The sequence below is a fragment of the Phalacrocorax aristotelis genome, chromosome 1, assembly GCF_949628215.1.
Source record: "Phalacrocorax aristotelis chromosome 1, bGulAri2.1, whole genome shotgun sequence".
Lineage (NCBI taxonomy): Eukaryota > Metazoa > Chordata > Aves > Suliformes > Phalacrocoracidae > Phalacrocorax > Phalacrocorax aristotelis.
This window is the reverse complement of record NC_134276.1, coordinates 173,574,918-173,595,278: the sequence shown is the minus strand read 5'-3', so window position 1 is coordinate 173,595,278 and position 20,361 is coordinate 173,574,918. Positions and strand designations below refer to the sequence as shown.

At 37.7% G+C, this 20,361-nt stretch overlaps 1 protein-coding gene and 1 long non-coding RNA gene across 8 annotated transcripts in view; one reads left to right on the top strand and one right to left on the bottom strand.

Annotated features, from left to right (window-relative positions):
• The first annotated feature begins 80 nt into the window (after positions 1–80).
• Positions 81–20,361, top strand: part of METTL25 (methyltransferase like 25) — a 63,515-nt gene continuing 43,234 nt past the window's right edge. For 6 of the 7 annotated variants that reach the window (XM_075080725.1, XM_075080723.1, XM_075080726.1 and 3 more), the window contains exons 1-4: positions 81–336; positions 8,188–8,352; positions 13,231–13,331; positions 18,907–19,539. In XM_075080725.1, coding sequence (XP_074936826.1) covers positions 81–336; positions 8,188–8,352; positions 13,231–13,331; positions 18,907–19,539 — 1,155 coding nt within the window. Of the gene's footprint in view, positions 337–1,070; positions 1,332–8,187; positions 8,353–13,230; positions 13,332–18,906; positions 19,540–20,361 lie in introns of those variants that run through there. The other variant, XM_075080729.1, reaches the window with a different exon arrangement.
• On the bottom strand, positions 11,572–15,422 carry LOC142051549 (uncharacterized). Its single transcript, XR_012658538.1, has 3 exons — positions 15,334–15,422; positions 14,110–14,178; positions 11,572–11,847 (listed from the first exon to the last, which is right to left on the bottom strand). It is a non-coding gene; the product is annotated as an uncharacterized LOC142051549 (long non-coding RNA).

Genomic DNA, 20,361 nt, shown 5'->3' with positions numbered 1-20,361 from the left:
CCGCCGGCGCTCGGCGCTCGATTCACCCGCCTCGGCAGCCCCGGGGAGGCGAGCGCAGAGCCCCGGCCTCGCCTGGCGCCATGTCGCGGCCGCCGCCGCCCGGCCCGCTGCCGCCCCAGCTGTCTGCGGCGGCGGCGGCGGAGGCGCTGCGGCGCCTGGCGCGGTTCCTGGGGCGCGCGCTGCCGCTGTGCCGCGCCCACGCCGTGGAGTTCTACACGCGCGGGCTGTGGGAGCGGCTGGTGGCGCCGCCCCCCACCGCCGTGCTGCAGGCGCTGGGCGCCGCGGGGCTGGGGCGCCCCCTGGGGGAGGCCTCCGGCGCCGCGCCGGCGCTGTGGGGTGAGTGGGGGCGGAGGCGGGGGGGGGGGGCGCGATGGGGGGGGGGGGGGGCGGCCGGCGGCCGTCGAGGGGGCGTGAGGGGCGGCGGAGGAGGGGCGGCAGCACCGGCCCTCCCGGCGGCGCGACGTACGCCTGCCGTGCGTGGGCTGCCGGGGCCACCCGTGGGGTCCCCCCTCGGTGGCCGCCCCCTTCTAGCCGCCTCGTGCTCCGCAGGTGACACTGGTGTCTCTTCTCCCTCATCGTCCTCCTTATCGTCCTCCTGTCTGTGTTTAACGGTATTTTCTCTGCTTTAATAAAACTGGAGAATTTCACTCCGCTCTGCTTTTTTATTTCCCCGCGCCTTCACCCGCCGCCTGCCCGCAGCCGTCCCCGGGCTGTCGCTCCATCAGCCTGCCTTCCCCTGAGGTTCCCGCCCGCCTTCGCACCGGGCATCACCTTTTCCAGGGTAGCGGGGTGGGTTTGGAGCCGTCGCGGTTCAGGCGGAGCGCAGCCGTGGCGGGAGGAGTTGCGCTTGAGGAGGCTCGCGGTGGTGACAGCTGGGGTGATGGTCTCATCGTATACATTTCATCCTGTTCGTTTAGAAATGGAATGAAACTGCTGACCGTCAGACTCCCTCGCTCTGACTAATTTCTGAAGGAGTAAAATGAACAACAACAACAAAAAGACCCCTCCACGTGAGTGGAAGGTTGTAACAGTGAAAAGTCCCCCAGACCTTGGAGCTCTGCAAATGTGGAGGACAGCCGGAAAAGGCTTAACTGCCGCTTTCCTGCATATCTGTAATAACGAGTGTCTGGCGAAGGAAGACAGAAAGCAGTTTTATTTCTGACAAGACCTATTTAAGAAGCACTTCATATCCTTAGTAATTTTCAAGTAACTCAAGAGGAGGCCAGCTATTAAACAGTATTACTGAATTTACTGCAGCCCAAGTAGGAGGGAAGCATACCAGTAATACGCTTTCAGGCAGAGCGCAGAAATGAAGATAAAGCATCTGAAAGGTACGTTATTTGTGGGGACCGAGCCCCAGCAAAGAGTTCAGTTTCAAAACTAAGGTAAAATCTTTGACAAAGGTCTTGGCTGAGAAAAACCTGCACCCTGCCAAAGCTTATGGGACGTACATAGCTCTCGCGTAGCATTAGCTCTGAAATGCCCCAAGAAATGACACGTGAGACAGGAAAGCGAGCTGAGCGGAATGGAAGGGTCCACAGAAAGCAGCATGTGGAGCTGTGTGCTTTTTGGCATAGAAGACAAGCTAAGATAATGATTTGGGTTTGAGAAGAGATTGAAGAACTGTGAATTGCCACATCACTTGTAATGTTTCTCTCTTGGATCTAAAGACCTTCAAAATATTAACTGTAAGACTCGTTTTTAAAGGGCTGAGTTATCTGGGAAAAAACGCACAGGGTTTTTTTTTGCACGTGAAAAAGACATTGGATTATGAATTAACTTCGAGAGCCAGATGGAAACGAGACAGTGGTCCGGTCAGCAAGCAAAAGTGTGGGAAGCAGCAAGGAAAAAATGTTTTAGACAGGTAATGTCAGAGTCAGAACTGATTCAGAGCAATGGGGCATAATATTAAATGTAAATAGAGGCTGGAGCAAAACTAATTATTAGATGAAGTCATCAAAAAGAAAACACTAAAGGGAATTTACCCTGATCTTGCCTGTTTCTATGGGAAAGCCCATGAAACGATTCAGAGACTGAAGTGGTGGCCTGTCGAGCAGAAGGAGAGTCAGGAAGGCAGGGTATTGTTTTGTAGATTTTAAAATTGGAAAATCATCCAATGATCTATATTCAATATGCACGTTACACAATCTGATACAGAGATTACTGGAACAAAAGCCACAATTTACAGCTAAAATGAAGCATGTGTTTTAGAAGGATATGAAGCCCTTGTGCTGTGGCTAAAATATAACATTTCTTCTTTGGTTTCTGCAGGGATTATTTCTGCTAATTAGGGGAATTTCTTTTTTTTTCTAACCTCAAAATTATAGTATGCTATTTAACATTTGGAAGGCTTTGAGACACTCTCAAAATTTCCTCATTATCATGACAAAATTGGAGGCACTGTAATGGGATGGGCACGTGCTTACTGATTTGGTGGTTCATGCCTGACTCGTTTGGCTGCATGGCATCTGTCCCTCCAGTCATATGATGAAAATACACTGTAGTAGTGAAAGAACTAGATCTGAGCTTCTCAGTTGAAGCCTATATTTGAAAATGAATGCATTGTTATCCTTCCTTAAAATTAGGGTTGAGAAACTTAGTATCATAGCTTATCTGAGTGCATTAGTACAACTTATTAACATGAGAGATCAGAAATCAACCCTTAGAGATCTTGAAACCCAAAGAAAAGATAAATTACTCGTTCTGTGAAATATTAACTGCATGTGTGGCTGTTCTTCAAAATTTTCAGATATTTAAATGTTAGTTATTTATATTTACCTTGAAATAGGTACTAAAAGGCTCTCATAACATGCATAGAACTACCTTTTTTTGGAGTGTGGCTGTGAGAATAGATTTATTTTTTGTGCTAAAATGACATTGTGCTCCATATCCCAAATACCTTACTCAAAATATGTGTTAAATGACGTTTTGTTTTGACGTGGCAAAGCCTTTGCTTCCTAATAATTCGAGAAGTGTTAATGTTTTTACATTCATAATCCCCAAAGTATTATGACAAGTTTTCTAGAATCTCTTCTAATAGGGGGCCCAAATTAAATTACAGGGAGACAAAAGCTACATTTGACAGAATTGATCTGAAAATGGGAAGTTGTCGGTTCATACTCGCATAGCTCTGCAAACTAAAAAGTAACATTATTGCAGATTGGCACAAAACTGTAATTCTGCACAATATTACTATAATTATTTGTATTATTAATATTATTAATATAGTAATATTATTAATATTACTATAGGGATTTTGACAAATACTTCTGGTGAATTGTAGTTTTAGAAGCTAGCAAGCAAGAAAAAACAATTCTGTTGTATGGTATTGTATGCAAGAAGATAATTATGTCACAGAACATTACGTTACATGTTCTGTAAATCAGTTTCAAAAACTACTTTCATATACTCATCAGATGATATTTTATTATAATAACCATACAAAAGGTGGAACCCTTGTTTTCAGTTGTACCCTACAGAAAAATTTCAGATCCATTTTTAGATGTAGAAAACTGGTTTATATTTTTATACATCAGAAAGTTGACATTTCCCATATTGCACCTTGTTTATCACATCATTGCTGTAAATTGGACACAGGCACAGAAAAACCTGTGTTTAAGTATTCTCATATTTTACTGTAAATTGCAGTTTGTACTGTAGTTCCAGTTTTTTGGCATATGTTTCTTTCCTCTGAAAACGTGTTTGCAAACGTACGGACTGATTGGTTAAAAGACTTACTGGGTTGCATCTTGTGAGTGACCAAAGTAGAAACCTTTTGAGAAAACTAACATTTTTAATAGTCATAAATAATACGTAGCCCGACAGCTACCGTTCCGTAGCTTGAAGTCATGCTTTGGATACCTTAATATAGTTGTTTTCTTTTTCTTTCAGTTGGCAAGCTGGGACAAGAATTTGAGTTTGGTAGGAGTGTTATTACAGACAATATAGTAGTGATCTTGTATGAGGTCCTACTAGGTCTGTTCGTGTTCTTCCATCAGATAACTGAATTCAGGGAACTTACAGCACATGGGTATTGCTGCATTTAGTTTCAGTTAAGTGAGATTTGTAAGGAGAGTTAGTATATTTTGTATCAGGTGCTGAAAAAGCGAAAGCAGGCAAGCAGCGGGTTTATAAGCTTTTCATGAGTTCTGACAAAGCAGCAAAAAACTCCAAATGTCACTCTTTAACCTAGGAAAGTTATGAAGTTTCAAGATATTATAAGATCTTATAGATATGGTTTGTATTTGTGTGGTATAGTGGGATCAGCAGGAAGTAAGGTGAAAGGAAGATTGGGTAGCTAAACATTGTGAACTCTAATCTGCAGAGTATTTGCTTATGCTGTTGATCTTGGTGAGCTACTTGAAAGTTGGGTGGGAAAAATAGGGATAAATTGCTTCAAGGGTGGTGGTTTAATGATTTTCCAGATCAGTGTCAGGGTAGTGTGGTGTAAGATGGTGGACTTGATGATCCTTGTGGGTCACTTCCAGCTCAGGACATTCTATGATTCTAAGATGGGTATGAGCATGGTTGATCATTGTTTTGTTTTTGTACTGTAGCAAGTTTGTATATGTAATGATGTTTATAATGTTATGTAATGTTATGTTAATGTAAATCACATAATGTTGTATAACAGAAGAATACAGAGAAGATGAGAAATACTGTTTTTGCTGTGTTTTGAATGGTGGCTGGTGTAGTGGAAACGGAGCGTCTAGTCAATGGCATTCCTGTGTTTGGTAATTTGGTAGATGTTAGGGGTATGGCCACTACAGTATGCAAGCAGTTGATGTTGATCCAGTTTGAAGAAAGATTATTATAGACCTCGCAGTAGAAATTGAGGAGAGAGCCCTAGCTTTCCCTCCAGATATATATGGAGTATAATTACCTAAACTTGTGGTAGCTCAGTGCAGATGTGTCATCCTTGTGTGTGTGTTTGTGCCCATTTTTTGAATCAACTGTTGTCTGCTCAGAATGACTTTTCTGGATGAAGAGGTATATATGCTGGCCTAGACTTCATAGAAACATTCGTTGGCTGGGATGCCATTCTGGGTTGAGGTGGTAGGCGAGTCTGATGCTTTGAAACAAACCTTTTCCAGGATCTATTTCAGTACCATGCATTGGAGGGCTGGTGTTACCATTGGCATAGTGAGTTTATTTCCAGTAAAGGAAACTCATGTACTTAAAGCTCCTGCCTACTGTAGCGTAACAAACATGTCGCAAGTATTGAAATAGGTCATGTTTCTAAACAACGTATAGGCACCTGATTTGTCAGTAATGTTTGCATTCATTTCCGCCTTTCGAACTAAAGCAAACACATAAATGTAATATTTATGACACCTATAGGCTATTTCAGGTTGATTTATATTTTTTCTGTTTATTTCTACTAAAACCACTAGAAAGTTTACATTAAGAACACTTCTAAGCTGCTTAATATTACTGAAAGAATGCATATTTTAGTGCACTTGGAGTCAAGAAGGCATATTCTAATAGACTTGTTATGTGAAAGTGACATGTTTTCATTAATTTTATTGCTATCCTGTTACATGGAGGAAAAATGGCAGAATTTCTTCTTGCACCCCCAAGTATCTGATGTCATTGTATTGATAGAAAGCATATTTTTTCCCACTAGTGATACAGTTCAGTGTATTTAAAATATAAAGGTAAACTAAAAACACCCAATATCTAGCCAGACATCTTGAAAAACTACTGCTTATAAACCAAAACACATTTAATAGATATGTAATATACATTTATGAAAATGAAGATTACAAAAAAAAAATTTTATTCAGATATGTCTCATGCATCTCACATATGTTAAAGAAATATTTTGTGACAGGATGACATTCCAATGGAATTTCAAATTGCCTTTATTTCATGTAATATTATGTCGTAAAGAAAAGAAGTGGATTTTGGAGGAAACGTCTTTCCTTGACTGACTTTTATTTTGCTTTGTCGTACAAGAATGGCCAATTTATTTAAAAATGTGTGCCAGTTGATAAAAAGATTGTATGCTTCAGTGTTATGTGCTCCAGTTTTCTGAAATTAAAAAAAAAAAAAACCAAACCATGCTGGTCACTGAGGAAATAAAATTTGGAGATAAAGAACAACATAAATGTATATTAGAATGGTCTCGTGTTTTCTCCAGTGTGTTATACTAAATACTCTACTAATTCAAAGAGGTCATAGCATGCATGAAGCAAAGAGGAACACCCACTTCTCCTCAGGAAAATGAGATTTCTTCTTCACCTAGCAAAACTGCTGAATGGCTGGCTAGTCAAAATATCCCTCTGCTCCTTTTGAGTTAAGGTCTCATGTCTATCGCTTGCTCAGTAACAGTTGGCATGTAATTGCTTGTTAAATCTCTCAAACCTTGTTCTCTTTCTTGACAGGTTAGTGATTTCTTCCCACTGCATCAGACCTAAAGATTTCTATGCGATTTTACTGATTCAGACTACATTCATTTTGTGGATGTCTATAAACGTTCTGGAAAGCTGTTCATTCCCAGAAAATCTAAAATAAGTTAAATGAGTGATGTTCCCTTAAAAATAAACTGAAATTTTCTTCAGCATTAACTCAAGCTGTGGCAGTTTCTTGTAAGAACTCCTTGCATAACATTTACCCAGTAGAAAGCAACACCACTCTGTGTGTGTAGATATTCACCTCCTTTTATGGTTGTTGGAACTTTTTTTGGGAGAGAAAAAACCAAGCAGTTCTGTACATTGTGCAAAAGCATTTGCTTATCTTATCCCATGATATTAGTGTTTTGCATTATTTGCTTGATTTGAAGGTATTGTCAGAAAGGAGGTTTTTCTTCAGTCATTTCAAAATGCACACATCTAATTTCTTTACTTTCTGTAACGTATCTTACAGAGACACTGGAAAGCAAAAGTGTCCCTTCTCCCTAAAAACTTTGCAGTCTTTATTCTGGTGTAGTGTTTTTCTTTATTTCTATTCTTTAGTGTCATGCTACACCCTTATCCTTCCTGAAGGTTTACTAACTGTAAGTTACTGGATGTTCAGAACTTCAAATAAGAAAGCTGTTTGTAGAGATAGGTGACTTTTCTTTTTTTTTTTAATTTTGTAGTAGAAGTAGAGTAAGAACCGCCATGCAGACACTGAAATTATATTAATTCTGGTCATAGCTTTGACAATGCTTATTCTTTCTTAGGTCCAAAGTTTGTTTGCTGGACTTACGCCTTTGTAGTGTAATACAATGAAAATTAACATGTTGACACTGTTGGGACTGTTTGCAATAGATTGTAATATACGCATGACCTTTAATTGTGATCATGTAAGAAAATTAAGAGTATTAGAGGTGAGGTCAGTAAAAACAGCTGTATCTGTTGTCATGCAGGTGGGTAGGAAAGCTACTGTGCTAGGTGTGTACTTGCTCAACATCTACCCATGAGACAAATGGCAAACGAGGAGACATTTTTTAAATCTTTGTAACAGTTCGTTTAAAAGAATTACAAATATTTAAAAATTATGAGCAGAACTATGTAGAATTCCTAAATATTTTAGCAAAAATAGAAAGGAATTAGAGAATGGAAAGCAATCTCAGAATTGATAAATGATTCACACCAATACGTTTCACTTAAAAATAAATGTACCTTTTCTGAAACTAAGAACTAAGTAATACCAAACTGTATCACTTCATCCTGAGTCCAACAAAATATTACTTGGAAACTAACTTTGGCTCATAGCTGATTGGTAATAAAAATTAATTTAATTCTCCCAGCAGATTCACTAGTTACAATGCAGCTTGGAAAGTATGTGAATATAGTGATTGTAAATCAAAACATTTCATATACTGAACAGCTGCATTTCTTAAAAAAGCTAGTAGTGTATATTGTCAGATGGGGGTGACTAGGAAATGTATAATGAGCAAGTTTGCAAACAAAAGAGAAGTGATAATGTTGACTGAATTCTCTTGTCAGTTATACTAAAGTTGTTCTGCTAACCAGTAGATTTTTCCACATTTACGCTAGTTCAACTAAGCAAAATTTGACCTTGGTTCTGAAGGGGAGATACAGCTGAAGAAAAATAATCAGTATTCCCACTTATGGAAGTAAAATAAATGGTTAGTTCTGTCTCATGCTAAGTATTTATTGCTTGTAGTTCTCCGTCAGCACTATTTCAGAGACGTTACGCACTTCTTACAGAAATCTTTTCTTTTTGTTTTCGGTACAGATGATGACATGTTTTCCAACGTGTTTTGTGAAAAGTCTGAGAAGCTTATCAATGTACATCTGTTTGCCCTGGCTGCTAAGTATTATTCTTTGTCCAACCTTGGAGTGTGTACCCCATTAGAAGATGTATTTGAAGCGCTGAGAGGAGACAGTCAAGGCACAAGAGGTATATTTACATTTGTATTTAAATTTTTGCTTATGCACTATAGAATCTGCAGGTTTGTTTTTGGAGGGTGGTTTGGTGGGTTTTTTCCTACATACCTCTCCCGCATCAATTCTCATGCTTCAATTCTCATTTGTTCCTAGATAGTTTCTTCATTGCCGTTGTTTAGAAAATGGATTCCCTTGCTAACAGTTGAGCAGAGGGGTTGCAGCATTCAGTATCTATAGACTCTTCCTGAGATTCGGTTTTAAAGGGGATGAGGTAGACCAGCAGGCACATCATTATTTGAGCTATCTTGTTAATTCCCTTTGTTTTTCTTCTCCCTGAGCAGCAGGAATCATAGTTGCTATTCTTGATTTTTTTTTTTAAAGCCTCACCCTAAAAACTGGCAAGTGTGTTTTCCTGTACATCTTTTGTTTAATATTAAATATGTGCTTTGGCATTTAGCTGAATATAACCCAATAAGTGTTTGATGTCTCAAAAAAAAGATTATTTTATTCATTCTGTATGTTTTGGACCGATACCAACTATATGTCATAAAACTAGGGTAATTTCATTTTGTGTAGTTAAAGAAATTGAATTAAAACAGTCAAGTTGGCATCAAGTTGGACACTGGAAGACTTACCCCTGATTATATTTTTTCTATCAGATGATAAACTGGCGTTTATACTTCCTTGGACTGCTGTCATTTTCACTGAAAATGTGCTCTTCATGGAGCCCACAGTCTTTATAGATTTGTCACTGTCTTTCAGATTTCTCATTAGTTTTTCGGAGACAGACTGAGCAGCTCTCTGCCCTTGCCTTCAAATGTGTTTTATCTCGGTAATACGTTAAAACTCTGACGTTTCTTACTCTAAGTGATAGCACCCCTATAGATATGTTGGGCACCTCTCCCATTTTCTACAGCAATCTTCTCTTTCACATTTTGCCATTTGCCATGGTTGGCTCCCCAGTTTTTCATCTCTTCAGAAATACTAAAATGCCGTAGCTAAGATAGTCTCAATGGCTTGTTGTGCACTGGTCTTACATTCAGGCTTCTTTCCTTCTGCTCTTCGTTCATCTGAGGCCCTTTTTTCTTGTTTGACAACTGAATGCTCCTTTTCTTCTGCTTGCTTTTTATCTCTTTTTATTTTTATTATGCTTTCATTTCCTGTGTTGCACTTAATTTTCTCTAATCCTCTACTTCTACCTTGTTATACTCTTACTGCAGTTCATACCTGGATTAACTTTCTTAGACAAAACGACAAGGATTCTTTCACCTTCTTGTCATGCAGAACGGAGCATCAGGAATAAGGCAATTGCTGAATATTTTGTTCTGTGTCTTGCAGGAGTGCTGCTCAATTGGGTAACGGGGGCCTGGGTTTGTGATGTAGTAATTCTAAATTGTGCTTCACAGAAAAAATAAAACATGTTCCAAATGTATACAATGGTATTATAATTCAAAACCTTTGTGTTGAATTGGCAGTAAGGATCAGTTAAATTAACTTAATTGAATTTCCTGCTAATCATTCAGCAGAAGTAAAATACCAAATTATGGATTCGTAGCGTGCAAGTTGCCAAATGAAAGTTGTGATCTTTTAACTTTAAGCTATTTTAGATATTTTGGACTTGGTTCTGTATTTCAGAAAATATATTCATTTCCTGACATAATAAAGCTTGCAAGTCAAGAGAAGTGTAAGTCTGAGAAAACTGGCAACTTTACGATGGCCTTGCTCATATTCTGAAAAGTATGCATCAGGATAATTCCATTTATGTTTCAGATGTTTTTAATACATTTTCTTGTTTAAGACAAACATGCTTATAAGCCTATTCCCACAGTTTGCATACTTGCATATTTCTCTAACTTCTTCAGCATCTTAATGTAGACACATTGAAATCTTTCCTTGGAATAATTGGTAAGCACAAACATTTTAAGTGTATTGTGGACACCTACTGAGAATGGAGTTCTGAATCTAGAGGGCTTTCTCCATTGCTTCCTGACAAAGGACACAGTGGTCCTTACTGCGCCATGGGGTTGCTTGCACTGAGCACATGGGGTCCAGAAGTGCCTGGCCCAAGGGGAGGAAGCCAGCAGGGAGAATTTGTCTTGTTACAGGGTTCATATCTGATATAAGAAGTGAGGGTTGCGAGCGTATTGGATTAAGAGTGCTCTCGACCTTTGCGATGTGTTTATGGCCAAGGTAGCAGTCATGCAGTGACTGTTAACTAATCCGTTTTTAAATTCCACGTACTGGAGTATCACTCTGCCTCAATGTTTTTTTAGTGTATGGTTATCCCAGTCCCTCAGTCTGGCTTATGGAATTAAATCATAGTAGTGTAATATCTGTATAGGTGGTGTTGCCTGGTGTGGACTGCGAATTTCTTTTTTTTATCTGGTGTGTCCAAATTTCCACAGGTAGCTGGGGTATAAAACCCTGCACCCTGCCATAGGTCTTAGGAAGATCTGCATTAGCCCTGTACAAAAGACAGCCTCTTCTCAAATTTATTCAGCTTCACAACTAAAGATGTAGCTGTAAATGGCATTATAGAGTTGAAGCAGTTTTTCAACTGGAAAACAGCTACCCATGCTAGGGGTTCACAATGGAAGTAAGCAACATTTCAATACCAGCTAAAACTAGTAATATGAAGCTTTTTGTTACTCTGTTATATCCAGAGTACTTCTGTGAAGTATTCGAACCCCACTTTCTTTTTTTCATCACAAAAGGATATGGATCCCTAAATTTCTTATGTTTTTTTTGAAATTAGTATTTGTTCTGCTTGCATCACTTGTACACGTAATGAGGAAATCTACTTGTATGATTATTTGTTTCAGGAAAGTAATTTTGTGATAACAGAATGAATTTACACAGTTTGTTTAAAACTAGTATACATATTTTTTTCAATTTGCAGTTGCCTTGGCAATATAACAGTCCCCAAATAGAAGTTTTCTCTCAGATAGTAATATGTCTTCTAGTTTTTCAAAATAATGTAAAAAAAATCTATCGGAATTTTGCAAAAAAATGCAGCAACAATAAAATTTCTTAAAAATAGGTAATTTTCTGCAAACAGTATCATTTTCCTTGAGCTGAAATATAAGCAGACTGTTCATTCTGCAAAAAGTAGGAAAAGACGTCTAAATATGTTTAAGAAACTTTAGTGGCTAAGGTGATAAATACTTTATATATGTAGGTATTAAATACTTTGTATATGTAGGTATAAGCAAACTATAGTTTTTCTACCTGGAACCTCAGCTTTTGTAAGTTGGGTCTTGTTTCTGGATTTCTTCCATGTTTGGAATACTTAATTTGGCCTATGTATTCTCTGAAATGGTCCTTCACACAGCATTACCCAGTTCAGTCTTTTGAGTTCATACTATCGCAAAGAGTAAAAGGTGCAATAGGTGGTGATAGTTCAAAGTGACAGCGCTGCTTTGGAGAATAGTCAAACAACTTTTATTTCTGTCAAGAAGTTAAATGTCTGTTTCTTCCTGTTCCCATTCTGCTGCTTCTTCTGGTGAGCCTATCCAGACACAAAAATGTTCAAATATAAATAAAAAAAAGAGATGCTTTTATTTTATTTTTCTTTCATTTGCAATGCTTATAAATTAAGAGTTTTAAAGGATTTTTTAGGACACCGTGTAGATCTTAATGATTTTAAAGTTGAGAATGTTTAGTGAAATGTCAAAGACTTGCTTCTGCTATTTGTTTTGTTTAGAAGTATTTTAGTCCGTTTTTTTCTTTGTCAGTTCATAGAGTCTATATTAGATTTTAAGTATTGTCATAACAGTTTATTATAAAAAAACAGATGTTTAAGAAATAGAGACATCCTGTGGGGTTTGGGAAAAATAGAGAAAACACTGGGTTTCTCATGAGCTCAGTTCAATTCCCCGCTCTCTTTTAAAGAAGTAACACTCTTGGCTCTGTTCCCAGCATGATCTGATCAAGGAATGAACATAGTTTTTGCCTAACGATCAGTTTCTGGACAGATGAACACATACTGTGCAAAAAGCAGAGAATCAGAAAGTATATTCATCTGCCTAGTCATGTAGAAAAGTCTTGTTTTCTAGGAGCATGCTCATCAGTAACGGTCCATTTTCTTCTACCATCACTCAGACTTACAAAAATTTCCATCAGTTTGACTAGAGCCAAGTGTAATGTAGCGTTGGTCACCTCGGAGAAACGTGTGGGTTTCTCCCAAGGCAGTGACTTATGAGCTCCTCCTTCGGTTGGGGGATGTAGAGATTAGTAAGTGGGTGCTTCGTATTCTCCACGAGCAGTAACCCTGTGGTAGAGATTGACTTCATCTCTTTAACACATTCTCCAGCAACACTGAAATAAGTGATTTTTCTACCATAGAGATGTAACAGTTCTATAACCCATCTGTAGGGTAAATAAAGAAAATAGGAGTGCATCTTCCTTTTAATTTCCCCAGCATCGCTCTTAACTTTTATTTGAGATACCTCCCACTTGATATTGTGAGCAAATCTGCAGAATTAGCAAGACATACTTTGTGATTATTAATTGTCATTGCCCTTGTATTTCATGTATGTAAAGGCAAATGTGATAAATGACACAAAAATAAATATTTTTAAATGAACAGGAAGAAATAGTACAGTTTTACAGTAGTAGCTATTGTCTATTATCTGGTCAGGTATTAGATATGCTATATATTAAAAAAACTACACTAACAGTACTAAGCTTCATAGTGTGTTGAATTTTACTAATGCATCTGTAATTCAGAAGTTTAGTCTTGTAATAATTTAGTGAGCTTTTAATTTAAAAATACTATCCTTAAAATATAAAAATACTATATATTTTAGGCTGGTACTTTTTTCTGATTGATCACAAAACTTTATTATTATGGGTTGTGCTAATGTGTATTTACTTTCTTAATCTGGTACAGGTATCAAAACTGATGAATTCATGAATAATAAGAAGTCACATGAAGTGCAGGTGATGTCAGAGCTGGTAGACACCATAGCGAATTACTGTGGTATAAAGCAGGTAAGAAAGCATTTCCTACTGTATATTACCATGTACCTTCCAAATTATTCTCCTTATTGTGTTTGAATACATCATTTTGATATTCTGTCACTGCAGTTCTTATTTTTCCTGTAAACAACTGTAGCTAAAGAAGAGCCTTTAGGGCCAAGCTGAAGGACAATTTGTTTGCAAATGTATTGGTCTACAGTAGCTGCCTTTTAGTGAGTCATAATCATTTTATGACTCATGAAAAATTTTAAGAAGTTGTAATCACCCTCTATATGTTGAGCAGCTAAGAATGGTACTGCTTTTTGCTCTGCCCGGGTACTACCTTGTTTATCAGTATTATATTGCTGGCAATTTACCATAAGCAGCAGTAGGAGAGCAAAACTTTGTTCTCCTTCTGTCAGACACACAAGTGTGCCACATAGAGACCAAAGCAGAAATTTTGAAAGCTCATCTTTTTCTGGAAAAAGAAATTTAAATTATTTCCTATTGTCTAATGCTGTTCACATTTATTTAACAAAGACTGAGATCTATCAGTTAGGAATTTACTTATGACCTTTTTAGTTTGAAAGGAGGGCAGATTAAGCAGAGATTTATGTAGTAGAGTATGCATGAAGTACATCTGATAAAACACATATGAGATCTGGACGCACAACACCATTATCATCCAGCGATTACCCTGTGAATTGGCCATTTCATACTTCAGTTGTCAAGCTCATCCTTGGATAGTGAAGAATTGCAAGATTCTTTTCTCAAATTTGATTGTAACTTACCCTTTTTTTTGTTGTTTTACCTTTAATTATGATTGCACTGTGCACTAGATCACTATTGCATTAAAACTCGCAGATCTTTAGTTATGGATCTGTTGACAAAACAGAAGCATCACAATAGTAACTGACTTTTTTGAGTACCATATTTCACATTCTATTAGACAAAAGTACACCAATACCATTTCCTCATTTTACATCCATGTAATATGTAATTTTTCTGTAAGCTTTTTCAATATTAAATTTTCTGCTACATTCCATGTCTTAGACCTTTGTTGCATTAAGACTAAATTTTTAAGTATCTGGGTGAAATGAATTGGTTTAATCATTTGAACCTTTCTAATGCTAGTAACTGGATAATGTAGCTTCATCCTCGCTTTAACCTGTAGATGGCTAGTGGCTCTGGACACTGCATTTGATTCCTTTCTACATGTGAGCTGCCCCTTGCTTTCTGTGCAAGGGGCTGTCAGTGTAAATGGAGATGAATTTCTTCCAGCCTAAGATTCGTTCCCACAAAGGTTTGTGGAGAACAAACTATTTTTGTTTAAAACCAAAGATTAGTAAAGTATCTGCCCAGATTTTATGCAGAACATATTCCCTCTGAGCCTTTTTTTTTCCTAAGTAAACATGTCTGAGTGTAGTTTAAAATTAATGTATCGGATGTGGGTAAGGGGGAAGAGAGAGCTGCAGTTGGGCAGGCCAAGTCTGTATTACTATGGTTTCTGGTATATCTTGTCCCCCATATTGTGCCTGGCCTTTGTCATGGGAGCTCGCCTGCTCCACACCTGCACCAGGGGGGTTGCTAAAAGTTAATGGTGTGGCCAGTTGTGTGTCGCGGCCAGTACATGGCCGTGCTCTGTTCAGTTTAGTGGTAGGGAGGTAATTGCAGCGTCCTGAGTTGCTGCTGCTGCTGCCACCATAGACCAAAGGGCAGGCCCCAAAACCTGGGTTCAGCTCTGAGTTGCTGAACTTGGATTAGGAAGTTTTTTGGCTCAGACTGAGTTTAATTTAGATAATGTCAATGAAGCAGTACTCTCGATAGGTTGGGGTCAAGCCTGCAATATCCTTAGTAACAGAGATCAAAACCCTGAATCCTGACCATCGGTTTTGTGAGGAATGACTGATAAAGGCAAAGTTTTACGCAGTCTTCTCCTTACAACTGTGTTTACCAAGTAAACAGAGAGCGGCAATTAAGGCCAAATATTACTGGATGAGGCACAATCAATTTGTGAGCATCTGCGATCACTTACAGCAGTGGAAGGCGATCTCTCCAGCAGCTCTTTCAAGAGCCAGCCACGGTGACAAGTGTGGGCGCCCTCAGCAGCGGTAAAGGGGATGTGCTCTGTGAAGGACAGAAATACAGTAGCAGCAGATTTGTGAAAGTAATTTCTTCTATCATTAGCATGGTTTTTTGCCTTCCTTACCCTTTGCTTGAGGCAAATATTAGTTGTTCAAGTATTGAAGACTTTCATGTATTTAAAAGGCTGTAGGAGAGAGTGGTTTGCTTATAATGCAATGCTGAATGTTCTTTGTGTTTGCTGGAAGGTGGTGTTTCATATAGCATTTTCATTTAGACTTTAAATAGTTCCTGTGAGATTCAGGAATGAAAGGAAAGGAAAACCCATATTCAGGGAGTAAAAAAGTAGAGCCACCTTAATGACCTAACCTAAGTCCCGATGTAGCTGGTTACTAATAAAATCTCAAACCAATCATTATTAAGTATCTGTCAATATGGTGCAATTTCATGCAGTGATTACGCACTTTTATCAGATGGCTTGGGGTATCTTTAGACACAGGATTCTTTTCTGTTTCTTTTTTGAAAAAATTGTAACATTTAATGAAAAATATTATTGCTGTATATCACTGGACATGAAATGCTGACTGCTCTATATTAACTTTTTTCCATTTTAGTCATACACTGTAACAAAATTTATTTGTGCAAAGTTACAAATCCCTAATATATGAAAAGAGCTTTCCAATTGCATTTTAAAAAAAGGAAAAGCCCCCTTCCCAGTTATTAAAAAAGCGATTCCTTTTGTTTTGGTTACCTCTCAACTTAAAAAAAATATAGGAATTGTAAAGTTTTAGGAGAGTTTTTTCCTTATTGATTTTTTTCTATCCTCCTCACAAAACAAAATATATGCGGCATTTAATTAAAAAATCTAGAGCTATGAAAACACAACACATGTTTTACAACAGCACGTGTCCTCAGGGTGTTTCTTTCAGATATTACAGATCACTGATGGCTTGAAAAATGCCCTCCATTTCACCTCCATACCCATGATGTATAATGGGTGGTAGAAGATATTACTCTCTTGAGGCATTTTATAAAGTAGTATAATAAATAATAAAATGAGAATAAAAGCAAAAATTTTATTACTACTGTAATCACTTCTAGGTTAATGATTTGAATTAAAACATTAAAGCGAACTAACTAAAGGGTTTTTTTCAGTTGTTTACTGCCCCTTTTAAGCATTGTTCCTATTGTACAAGTGGAACTTTATTTTTTAAAGAAGTTTTTGATTAAACTCTGAAAAGAAGCCAGTGATGATGATTCTTTGTTTAAATGCACATTTGTGTTTGTGAAAGTTTTCCTTGGAAATTGCAGCATGTGCAGCAAGAGTTGCAATGTGTCACGTAAGCGTGATATAATTCTGCATTCAGCATCCATTGAATTTGTGATTTGGTGCTGGGAAATCCTAAATGCTTCTGCAAACGAAGTTCTTGATTGTGCTGTGCCATAAACTGCATTTAAACGTAGTACCCAACTCACTGTGGACAAGACCTTTGGAGTTCATTATGTCATGGAAATTTCATTTTAGAAGCTCATGCTTGGCAGTCACGCTATGGATTGCTGATTACCTTTCCTTATGTAATCAAGGGAAGGTAAAGCAGGGATTAATTTAATGCCGTCTATTTGTTTAGCACAAAATCATTGCCTGCTTACTTTTAGTCAAATTTTCCTTTCGTTTTAAAACTGTTCTCCCAATGCTAATTTAACCATATATTACTGTTTTCCTTTTTACTTGGAAACAACTAAAAACCTTACCCAAACAGCAGTTTGTCTTTGCAGCCACTAGAGGTCACACATAGGAGTTAGGAATAATTCGCTACCTGGCTCTTATGTCCAAATGCTGCTGCCTTTTACAGAAATAATTAAAAACCTTGTAGAAGTGGAGGTGTGCATATTCTGCAGAATAGTAGTATCTGTTACATAAAATAGTGGGTAAAATTATTCCTTGAGCACTTTTCTTCATTTTTAAATAACCTAGGAGAATATTGGTGATGTATGTGATGTGACGATTAAATGACATTTTCAAAAAGTATGCTTAGGCAGAATTATATAGATGATATTTATATAATTGATATTGATAACTGAAATAGAATTGATAATTCTATTTCACTAAATCTGGTCTTGTGCTGATTTCATTCAAGAAATTTGAGGACTGTAGCATACCTAGATGGCAAATATGCAGCAATATCACATGATAAGCGCAGATGAGAAAGCCACGTGCAGTGTGGGTAGAAAATTTTTACCTAACAGAGTGTGTTCTCCACTGTTTTAAGTAGCCTTTAGTGACATTGGTTCAAATTTTTCTTTCTAGTTCCATGGCTGTACAAATCTTTAACTTTCTTAGAATAAGGAATAAATCTTTCTTTTTAATTTCAGTAAGAGTATTGCTGTATTGAGTATTCCTACCAGGTAAAAAACTATGCAGCTGAGTTTAAGATGGATCCATGTATGTATGCTGCTATTTGGACTTAAAAGAATCAGCGTAAGCTTTCTTATGAACATGTGACAGACCAAGAACAAGACATAGATCAGCATCATCTACAAAGTCATTATATCTAGCCAATATAATTTTTGGTAGATACCTGAACAGAAGCGAACATTATCATTTTGTTTCCATAAAGAAATGTCACTCTGCCTATTTTTGTTAAATATTTTGTTATATATTTATTACAAATTAAAACACACATGAGATAAAGCTGTGATTATGTGCTTAAAGGTCTCGGGTTATCCTTGTTTCTGCTACTACTCTGAGTAGTGTTTCCTTCCTGCGTTATATCAGTCACTGAACTAGCACATGCTATCAACTATGAGACAAACTAAACTGTGAGATGGTTATCCCTTCTCTTCTCTCCTTCCTCCAGAACAGGCAGTGGAAAGCACATGTTTCATATCAGCCCCTTTGTTTTATTACAAAAGCATCCTTGTGTTCATCAAAGCTCTATGGATCATTTTCACAGACTGGGAAAGCAGTATAAATAAGCATCTTGACATAAAATGGGGTATCAGTATTGCCTGTTTTTAGGTCACATCTGAAGTGATAAAGTTAGGCACCGAATCTGAGGATGCTTATTTCTGTACACCTAGTGGTGGTAGACTCCTCAGTATGGGAGGTAGGTGCCCAAAGCTAAATACTATGAATGCTTTCTTTGCTAACTATATACGCCAACCCAGTTTAGCAAGGGCAGGTGGCGGTGTTGGTGGTTTATGGTTATTTTCTTTAGCAGGAGGAAGTTCTGTGTCAAAAAATATACTGAGTGTCTTTCCCAGAAAAGTCAGGACATGTGCATTGCATAAGCACTGCAGCGTCTGTCTTCTGGAGCAAATCAGTTAAGACTTAATTTTGTGTTTTGAAGTCAGAAGGTGGACTGATAAAGCAAAAGAACTAAGTGTATTAGGAGGGATGATACGGGTAAGGTAGCTGTTAAATCCACACTTAAATGTTTAGCGAATTATTTTGCATTTGATTGAACTGTGTCTTGTTGCTCATTAATATAGCAAATTTTATTTTCTTTTTTTCCCCATTATTTAGGTGATTGATATAGGTTCTGGAAAAGGCTACCTGAGTTCATTTTTGTCCATGCAATATAACTTAAAAGTTTATGGAATCGACTCCTCAAACACCAACACTAAAGGTGCTCATGAAAGGAACAGAAAATTGAAGAAACACTGGAAAGCATATCAGAGTCGAGGAAGAACAAATCTCGAAAGCCAGAGGTTGGAAAACGCAAATGACAGACCAGTGGAAAGTGAAATTAAATGTAAAGCAATCAGTGAAAAGCCCTTAAATAATGTCAGCAGTTTTCAAAGTCAGGACCAAGTGACTATCCAAGATTTAGTTCCTCCTTGTGATTTCACAGAAATAGCTACATCTGAAACCAGCAAGCACAGAGAAGTTGGTTTGGTGGCTCAGACAGAATCTGATGAGAGCAAACTTTCTGAAGAGGTTCTTGGTATTCTAAATGTTCTGCCTGCTGATGCTGTAGAAGTTTTTTCTTCATCTCAGTGTAACTGTGGGGAACTTTCCGAAGAGGAAAAGGCACAAAGAAAAATGGCATCTCTCAAGGCTAAAGCGAACAAATCAAGTGAATCAAACCTGTATTTTCCATTGACCTCTTGCATCACTGCAGAAACAGAACTCAGTGACATCATAACAGATCTGGAGGTTATTTTACTAATATTTGAAATAGATTGTCCATTGTCATTAGATTGCCATTTTCATATGTACATAATGTTTGCTGAGTGTACATAGAGTGCTGTCAGTGGTGTAACTGAATATTCTGGCCCAATAATGTCTTTCAGCCAGGTAACAGAAATATGTCTTACAGATACAGATTGTTCTTCTATTTTAATATATGCACTGAGATTATTTTGAATATGTAAAGCAGCCTTTAGAATTTATGGGGTAGATAATAATCAGCTGTCAAAGTTAACAGCATACATATTAGCACATTCAGTTATTTTGCAATTGTGGCTATAGATAACATCTAATTATTATTAAAAGAGTTGTATTTACCAGGTAGATGGATATATTAAGCACTGGAATTTCAATTTGCATGAACTTTCTTATTTTTTAAGTTTTATATTTTTGTAATTTCAGTTAAACTTTGAAGGTGTAGGAGAATTTATTGTGTATAGTACTCAACATAAAGAGTTTGTTAAGAGCCCTATTTGCAAAAAAATGTTTTTGTATTTTGACTTTTCAGGGTTACTTTAAGTTCATTTAGTAATTTACTAGCTGGCAGGGATTGTGTCTACACAAAGAAGCCCAAGCTCAGCTGCCCAAAGACAGTGACACAAGTCTAGAAGCTTTATGGCTATTTAGTTCCTGTGCCTGAGCTAACGTACGTCGATTGGGTAGATACATTCAGTCTTTTATGGGAAGATAAAAACTTGTCTGTGTTCAGCAGTAACCAAACTATTATAATTCAGGAGTGTAATTCATCTCTGATTCAAGACCATAGGTTTGTGCTGATGGCCCTATAAC